This window comes from Mustela nigripes, chromosome 8 (assembly GCF_022355385.1).
Source record: "Mustela nigripes isolate SB6536 chromosome 8, MUSNIG.SB6536, whole genome shotgun sequence".
Classification (NCBI taxonomy): domain Eukaryota; kingdom Metazoa; phylum Chordata; class Mammalia; order Carnivora; family Mustelidae; genus Mustela; species Mustela nigripes.
In genome coordinates, this window is record NC_081564.1 from 39114620 (window position 1) to 39123902 (window position 9283).

The 9283-nt window shown below is 47.6% G+C and overlaps 1 protein-coding gene across 2 annotated transcripts; it reads right to left on the reverse strand.

The window, feature by feature from the left end:
* Positions 1-446: 446 nt before the first annotated feature.
* TGIF1 (TGFB induced factor homeobox 1) lies at positions 447-9009 on the reverse strand. Of its 2 annotated transcripts, XM_059409280.1 has the most exons (5): positions 8928-9009; positions 8499-8722; positions 8062-8387; positions 2305-2531; positions 447-1519 (listed from the first exon to the last, which is right to left on the reverse strand). In XM_059409280.1, the coding sequence occupies exons 3-5, from the start codon at positions 8075-8077 to the stop codon at positions 944-946; spliced, it is 819 nt and encodes a 272-aa protein (XP_059265263.1). In that variant the 5' UTR covers positions 8078-8387; positions 8499-8722; positions 8928-9009; the 3' UTR covers positions 447-943. The 2 variants fall into 2 exon arrangements, with proteins under 2 accessions (XP_059265263.1, XP_059265264.1); XM_059409281.1 differs by having other exon boundaries at positions 8062-8247; positions 8499-8995.
* Positions 9010-9283: the final 274 nt, after the last annotated feature.

The following is a 9283-nucleotide window of genomic DNA, read 5'->3' on the forward strand; positions in this document are numbered from 1 at the left end:
ACCTAACTGTAGCACTTGATAAAGTTTAAAGAGTGACATGAAAGAGGGAAATACAGAGAGACCCCATAGGTTATTGTTTCCTTCTGAAAACTTCAGTCCTAATCAGGAGCTTTGAGACCTTTTTTCAACACTGGCCATGTCTCAAAATGTGAAGGACAGATCACCAAGGGCTTTAGTGGTTCGCTAAACACTGATGGAATGAATCATTTCAACTTGTCATGCAGTTTTAAGTCAAGATTTAAGGGCCTGCTTATGCCTCCTATCAAGAGTAAATATCACACATCCTGTTTATACATACTGGCTTGTTGTCCACGGTTCTTCAAAGAGCTCGTGACACCCCCCTAACTCACACTCCACCCTACCCCCAACTTCCTGCTCATTGGGTGCTATATTCCTACTCATTTTTAAGAAGTGCTTCCCTCAACAAAATACTCTGTATTACAGTAAATTTTAAAGAAAATACTTTATTACATCATGAAAAAAAAAAGGCATCAATCAACTAGATTCATACTTGTTTGGAAAAAAATGGAAAATTTATTAATTAGTCAGTATGTGGGCATCCTGTTCCACATGGGAATGAGAAGATGCTATAGGTTCTCTAAGTATTGCACAGTCTGGAGAAAAAAAAAAAAGAACAAAAAAAAGGGAAGGGAGAAAGAGGGGAAAAAATAAATCACATGATCTTGGGAACCATCTCACATTATGAATAATCTACCAAGAAACATTTAAAAAAGAAAACCCTTTGTTTCTACAGTAGCTTTGAGTTTATAGTTCTTGGAATGACTGTATTCCATTGAAGACATCTCAGTAACAGGAAGCTTCACTTTAGCAATCCCATGTGCAAATATTAATAAAAAAATATATAAAATAATGCAGTTTGTCTCTTGCCATCATCCCGGCAATCATAATAACACCTGTGAAAACTTTTCTTCTTGAAAATGGGTTAAGCTGTAAGTTTAGCCTGAAGCTCCATCTCTGCAGCCCGTTTGAGTGCAACATCCACGAGAAGCTGAAATCCACTAAAATCCTGGTTGAGGTCCGGTGGAGTAGGGGGGGGAGTGTTGAAAAGACCGCTCTGTGGATTTGTACTTGGTCCGGATTTACATGTGTCCTCTGGGTACAGGAGGGAGGTGTCTGTGAAGCTGCTGGCTGCTATCTGCTGTGTATCTGTGTTTTGCCCCACACCAACTGGCTGGCAGAGAGAGAAAGGCACGTCTTTCAATGCAGTCACAGTGGTATGACAAATCACGGATGGACGAGCCAATATTGATCCTGGGGACGATGGCTTGGGGGATAGCGGCCTCCCTAGGGCTGGGTTTGGTCCAGCTGTACAGGAATGAAATGGGCTCTCCTCTAGAGTCGGTAGGAAGTTTTTGATACCAATGGCTGACTCCACAGAACTTGCCTCAGAAATCTTGGCCCCACGGCGGGAAATTGTGAACTGATTTGGATCTTTGCCATCTTTTCTCAGCATGTCTGGGAGGAGCCTGCGGCGGGCGTTGATGAACCAGTTACAGACCTGAAATCATAAAGGTATGCTTTAACACTTGGCAAACCCGTTCTGAGAACCTTCTCTGGGATGCCTAATTGATCTCTCTCTTTGCAGTAAAGAAGGCATGAAAAGGCTTATCGGAACTTCCAAAGTTATTTCAAGGTATTTGAGCTCCGCCAAGAAAGAGAGCTATTTCCTGCCATAAACTTATTCCTCTTCTAATACAAATTCCCTTTTTAATCTCATCATCCTTAAGCCTTTTCAAGAGGAAGAAAAGGATAGAAATTCTCAAATGTCTGAAAATGAATTTAGGGAGGGAAGTTCACCCTTTAACACTCCCCCATATTAACCTATTACCCACTGCCCCAGCATTTAAGTTAATCAACTACAGGAAAACTTTTCCTGTATGAAAAGGGCCACTCCTCCCAGTTACTGATTTTTCCCAGTTCAAATGACTGTGTCAACAGACACAACATGAATTACTTCACTGAAGTCTGCCCTTGTTTAAATATCAAACCAGTTTCCTGGACAATAGAGGAAGATTTAACCTCCTCTTTATGTTTGGTGCATAAAAGAAGGCCCTTTTAGGCATTAAAGGAAATGCTATTTGACAGATGACCGTCAAGTGTTTCTGCTTCTCTAAAGAGCCAGTTAGTACTATAAAGTTTACAATAGAAAAATATTCTTCTTCTTCTTTTTTTTTTTGGAGTGGGGAGGCATTTAATGATTTGATAAACAGGAATGCTATAAAAGGTCTTTGGAAAGGGAAAGAAACCAACCCCATGCATACACCTCATGTTCTTTTTCCTTACCTGTAGTGTAGACAGGTGTGTTTGTTGGGACAGTAATGCTTTTTCTTGTTCTGAGGGATAGGCATTGTATCGGTGCTCATACAGCCAATCGCGGAGAATCTGCACAGATTCCTTGGGAAGGTTGCCCCTTCGCCTTCTCTTGCTTGCACCAGCAGAGGAGGAGAGGTCCAGAGGGATGTCCATGTTGTCATCATCCTCCGTCTCACTGCCCGATGCCACAACAACACCTGGTCAAGGACAAAGGCCAGCGTCAACCATGTTTATCAGGGGAGCACCAACGCACAGCTTATCTCTTAGGGCCATTAGTGTGCAACCACACTGTCTTGACTCCTGAGAGCCAAGCGAAGTACCAATGTTTTCTCTCTTGACGTATCAGAGCACATGTCAAAGTCTCAACGGTAACCTGACCAGTGGTGGCATGTTAGAGATTCTCAACCAGTGGTCACGAGCCCTTTCATACCCACTTTCCTGTAGAATTTAACTTCTCACATTCCTTTTGAGTGATGCCCAGAAGTCTCGCGCAGCAGAGGAGGCAACGCTGCACCTGAAGTGAATAGTTGGGTCACATGCGAATAGGAAAGGCGCTACAGCAGATGGAATGTATCTAACAATCTTCTCCTTGAGGTCATTGCTAACTCAGGAAAAACAATCCAAGGGTCCATACATTTTTTCCCACTTACATAAGGAGGGGAAATCAAACACTTAACCCAGTATGTGTCTGTGTGTATATATATATACTTTTTAAAAAAGTGGGCTCCACAGAGGGGCTTGAACTCATGACCCTGAGATCAAGATCTGAGCTGCAATGAAGAGTCCTCATACTTAACCCACTGAGCCATCCAAGCGTCCCCAACCCAGTTAGTAATTCTAAAGGTAAAATTTATTTCAATTTTTTCTGCCAACTCCATGGTCATTTCTTTTTCATTGCTACCTACATTTATTCAAAACTAGACACCTACTTTTAATGGAAAGCACTGGTCACCTTTTACTAAGTACAAACAGCCACTGAAGTTTTCAGTTTTGGCACACAAAAATATTGTTTTACTACTAGTACTTGAGTAAGAGCTCAAAAGATGCTACTACTGAATAAACTTTTAAAAATTTCTATAAATTTCAACTGACAGTTTAATCAGAATCTAGAATACTACATAGCAAGAAGTAGACTTCAGTCTTAAAATATTACATGACAAAGACTGAATATGCACCCCCTAGAGGAAATGCTCTTTTGTCGGTAAGTACTTTAATCCTACCAGAAATTTTAAGAATTCACAGCCGTAGAGAATATTTACAACACATATAATAGACTGGGGTCAACAAAAATTCAGACTTGGCCCCTTTAACATTTAAACATAATTTTGAACTTTAAAAAATTTAAATTACAAATGCTATGGACCCTCCCCCCTTTCAAAAGGACAACTGGCAACTCTGAATGACTAAAGAAATAGATTATCTATTTTGAAGACAATCTAGAATGTTTAAAATGTAAATGAATTACAAACAATCGCATGCTCGAAAAATACCAGTAGTTCTATATAAAAAAATTAAAATAACATAAAATTGAAAGAAAACAGAACGTTCATAACTTTGTTGATGCAATTCAGAGTGGCTAACCTTGATAAAAAAATAAAAACAAATACTCCACCTCGTGATAAACCATTCGATGCATTATAAAAAATTTTAACCCGTCCTTTTAAAGCATTTTAACACTCAAAAAGCTTTGCATTCCAAGATTTGTTGACGAGCTAGTTCACAATTAAGTCTGACTTTTACTTGGGGACACATTTTTAGTTTTGGACTGCAGGGGGCAGATAGTGCTGGAGGGAGTGTCCACAGAAAAGAACCTTCCAAAGACCAAGTAAAGCAAGTTCTAACAAAAGAGTAGGATGATCTTGCAAATTCACTTCAGCTCAAGGCTTAACCAACAGCCATCAATAAACCGCACAGAAGAATCCTAAGTTTTAACCGCCACATATTTTATGTTCCCTTTTGCAGAGGATTTCATTAAACTGCTTTAAAACAAGTTTTTTTAAAAAAGAGGCACATTTAAAACTGAAACTGCTTTTACTGTAGAAAATTGGAAAAACTTTTAAAACCTGTATCGAAATTTGGGCCAAGAGCTACTAATAAAATACCTTAAGAAATTAGAAATGAGTTCCTGTTTTACATTTACTTTGATAAATAAAGAAATCTACCTTTTAAAAAATGTGTCAAGTAATTGAATGACTAAGGCAAATTTGAATAAAGCAATTTGTTTAAACTCTTCAACGTCTGAAAAGCCAGACATTCTTCTTGAGGCTATAATCCCTTTCCCCCCCTTTTAATCTAGAAAAGTGTGAAAATTTTCTCAGTGAACGGTGAATTCCCAACTGTATGTTGATAACAACAAAAGAGTTTGAGACAAACAAACAAAAAAACCCCTGAAGCCTGCCCTTTGATCTGCTTGCTTAGTTTGACAAGAAGCCTGATCTTTCAGAATAGGTTAGTGACACAAAAAGCAGGTTTCAGTTAAGCAACACTAAACTGAAGTGTGACTTTACTCTGTTCTCAGTTCATTTAAATAAATGAATGCCAGGCCTCTGGACCTCTTAACAAATATTTCCAGTATGGGCACAAAAGCTGAAGTAACAGGAAGTTAAGACTTCAAGTTCCTTGGCCACACCAGCTGATACTTCACTGCAGCAAACCACGTTTGCTGCTGTCAGGACTGTTTTCATTAAAACCCTCCCTCCGGATTGTGGCTCAGCTTGGAAAAACAAAAAGACTTTTCCACGTTACTCATTTCCTATTGTAACAGAGCTTTCCCGGTTACCACTTTTTTCCAAAGGTCCTGCTCTGGCTTACACTTTAAAAAATGTGGTGGTGGGGGAGGGGGCTCACAAGCCTTTTTTTACTCCATCCACATGCAAGGAAATGTTTAGAAAGCCACAAGATGGCCTATGGATCCCACCGCTGGGAAAATCAATCTTTTCTTAATAGGAACTGGGGCTGGGGGTGGAAGGGGAAAGCCAGAGATCATGGCTGTGAAGTTGGGACTTTAAAAAATACCTGGAAGAGGCTAGAAAGGGATCTAGAAGTTAGAATAATCGAAGGAAGAGTTTAAGTATACAAATAGGAAAAAGGAAGCCTAACCTAACAAGTTTTCTGATTAGAGTATCTCAGGAGATGCCACGGAAATCGTAGTTAACACCCCAGGCACAAACTCCAAGGTGAGCTTGGCTGGACCCAGCTGGAGAGCAGTTCTAAAGGAAGAACTCCAAACTGTCAGAGACTAGAAGCAAAAAGACGTCGGGGATCTTCTTCACTCAATCTTTGCTTGTTTTAAATCCATTTGCTGGGTGGGAACTTTCTGATATCCTCCGCTTCCTAAAGATGAGACACTATGATCACAAAACAGGCTTACCAAATCTTGGGCCTTTAAAGTGCTTTTGTTTTCAAGAAAACTTTTCAGATTTTCAGAGACTTTTATAAAACAGACAATAGTCCAACCCCACAAAAGCCAGGCAGGGCAGATTTCTTCCCGGGTCCTGGCTGAGCCGACCCGCAACCCGGCCCCCTCCGAGGTAGTTGGAGGAAAGGGGCTGGGAGGCAGGACGCAGGAGGACCACAGAGGGAGGAGCCCGGGAGGGAGGACAGGCAGGGAAGCTTTTGTTCTAGCGAGTTTCTCAGCCTCAACTGAAATCGCCCCTCCAACCGCACGGGCAGAGAGGACTTCAGGAGTTTCAGATTACAAGAAACTAGAAACGAGGCTGTGAATCTCAACATTCTGAGGGGTCTGCCCACCGTCAAGACGATTTGCCGGGAAAACCTAAAAAGGGAAAGAAACTGGGCAATCTCAGCAGTCTCGGCTCCCCCGCACAAGCTGTGAACCAGTCGCAAAGTTTCCCTTCCAACACGTCACCTTTCATTGTTTCCATGAGTCGGCGCTCGGTAGCAGGACCTCCTTACGCGGTGCGGCCGGGGCCGCTGACCCTGAATATTCGGGGTCCCAGCCTAGTTCCTTTGCTGGGAAGGGGGGACGTACTCGTGGGGGGCTCTGGGGAGGGCCGAGGAGTGCTGGCGGTGGGGAGGGGAGGGCACGACGACGACACGGGAGAGCCGCGGGGACAGCGAACGTACCCGAGGGGCTGCGGGGGAGGACCCGCGAGGCAGCTCTGCGCCTTCCCCACCCCAGCCCGAACAATGCGGGGAGCCCGCCCCCGGCGGAAACCTAGCTTTGCTGTAGGCTCCCAAGAACCGCTCTACATAAACAAACCCCCCAACTGATGCCCGTCAGTTCCACCAGGAGACCGAAAACGCCTTCCAGTAAGGAGCTAGACCCGTCAGTCGTCGGCGAGGTGACACACACAGCCTTCCAGACGCCACGCCGGGCGCTCCCCGCGCGCGTCTGTTACCGAGTCCCGTTAAACCTCCGAACCTCTAAGCCCTCAACGTTCTCACTGACCGTTGGGGAGGGTTCGCTGGGAGTCCTACGACCAACCACTATGAATACCCCGTGTTTTGGTATTTAATTTTACTCTCTCTGGGAAAGCCTGGGTTGAGAAGCTCCGCGTGTTCTGAAGCCACCGGCCCAGAATGAAACGGACAGAACTCCCAGGTGAAAACGTGGCCGAAAGAACTCTCCTGGGTTGAAGGCTGCCCCGCTACCCACACTGGGTTTTGACCGTATCCGCCCGCGGAGTCTGAAAGAATGTGGAGTTACAAAAACTCCCGGACGCTCCCGGGCATGCGCAGCAGCCCCCCCCCCCCCGCCGCCCCCGCGCTGGCTTCCCTGAGCGATTAACTTCTGTTTTGAACCACTCCACATAAATCACAACAGAAAAGCCAACTCTGGCTCACCACGGAACGTTCGGGGTACCTCCCAGTCAGGGACTCAAAAAAAAGTTAACTTCAGAAGGGAGTTAACATTCTTTGACCTTTCGTGGCGGTGGGTTTTTTTTTTTTTTCTTTTCTTTCTGTGTATTTTGTTTTTAAACCAGACTGACGGCAAGTTTTAGTTGTAACGCTTCCAGAACGCTTCGTGGAAACAATGACAGACTCACTCTGTGCCCTTACAACCAAGCCTGCTTGTCACACTGGGACTCATTCTGACCACACGCCGCTTTAAGCTGCTCGCCCTCCGTCCTGACTCTTCATCGTGCCTCAAACTCATCGTGGGAAAACTTTTAGAGACTGGGAGTTTTAAAAAAGTCCAGCTTTCCAAGGCTACCGACACCCTAGGGCGGTTTGGAGGCCAGGGTCGCATTCCTTCGATTGTGAAAACACCCCATCCCCAGCGAAGAGAGTGCCCGGGCCCAACTGGGAATGAGTGGGGGCCCGGGAGCCCAACTTTCAGACAAAGGCGCCGCGGCTCCGCGGTCCCGGCGGGGAGAATCGGGGTGGGGGGTCCCCACGACCCGGCCCAAACCTCCACCCGCGAGAACCAGCGAGAAGCCACGCGGCGGCTCCGCGGAGCGTGGGGTGTCGGCTGAAACAATGAAACTTGGGAGGCGTACAAACAAGGCACTGAGCGTGTTTCTTGACAACGTGCCAGCAGCGTGGAGAGGCCCGTCTCCCCACAACAGCCCCTCGTGTTGTGTCTAGAAGGAAAACAGCAACTGCCATTTCAGACGCAGCTTCAACAAAGAGAACCGCCGCGGTTCCTGAGCGCCCCGGGCTGAAAAGTCCACTAAGTCACTCTTTCCCCAAGCCCGGCGGGGCCCAGCGAGCACGTTTCCCGGGGACCCGCGCCCACGGCGGGCACAGCCCGCCAAGCCTTACCTTTCTTGCTTTTCATTCTGGAGCACCCCTTCCAGAGCGAGGCGATGCGGGGGTCTCGAGGGGCCAGGAGTGGGGGTAAAGGGGGGCACGCGATTGTCCTCCTTCCCAGCCGACTCTCCCGTAACTTGCAGGACGCGCTCCGGCCGTTATTGCTAATCAAGTCGCTCGGATCCCAGGCTCCCGCTCCTTGGGTGGAATTCAAGTGACACTTGGGCTTCCTTCTGCCGGGATCTTCTGGCAGCCGGCTGAGGACTCTCCCTCTCCCAACTCACTCCCCTCCCCACTCCTCTCCTTTGTTCCCCGATCCTGCTCGGCGTACCTCGGCGCTGTCAGAGTGAGAGAGGCGAAGAGGGAAGGTACAGGAGGTCCTGCCTCCGCCCCCAGCTGCCCGCCCCGTCCCCCGCCCGCCCCGCCGCTCCTCCGCCCCTCCCCCGCACCTTCTAGTTGGGGAGGACGGCACCGAGCGCTCGGGCTGCACTGCCTCACTCTGCGCCTCTCTGCCCGCTGTCACCCGTCCCTCGTGGGGGCGGCTGAGCCCAGAAACCTGATCCTTCCTCGGTGCTGCGCGCACGCCGCCCGCATCCCTTGCTCGGCTGCGGCAGCGGCGGCGGCGACACCAGCCGGGCGTCTGGGTTTCTCTTTTGGGCCTTTCTTCCTCCGCCTGGCGAGGGTGCGTTTGGTTAGGAAATTGCAACAGATGGAAAAAGGCTGCCCCCTCCTCCACCCCAGGGAAGAAAAGGCTCCCCTCTCGTTTTTGACAGCTGCCCCAAACTCCACCGTTCCCGGCTCTAGCCGCAGGAGAAGACAGCTGCTTCTGATGCAAGGGGCGGGGCACCGCAGGAAAAGTATTCAGGACAAGAACCAACTTCTTCCAGAATGCGCGGCTGCCATTGACACGCGGGCGCGGCGCGTCGCACCCTGCTCCTCCCGGGGCTCTTCCTCCAGCGGTGGCGACGGCGGTGGGTGGGTGGGGGCGGTTGGGGGAGGAGAATGAGACACCGACACCCCAGGCAAATGTCTGTTACCCCCGGCTAAAGCTGTGAGTTCCGGACTGGATTGCAAGGCAGTTTCAAAATCTAACTCGTTGCGGACAGACACTTGTCACGCTCACATGCTCTTTAAAAAGTCTCAGCCTGGGGACTGCCCGGGCGCGCGCCTGCCCCACGGCAAAAACTCGGCCTGAAACCTCTACCCTAGGACTCAGGAGGCTGCCGCCTTTAAG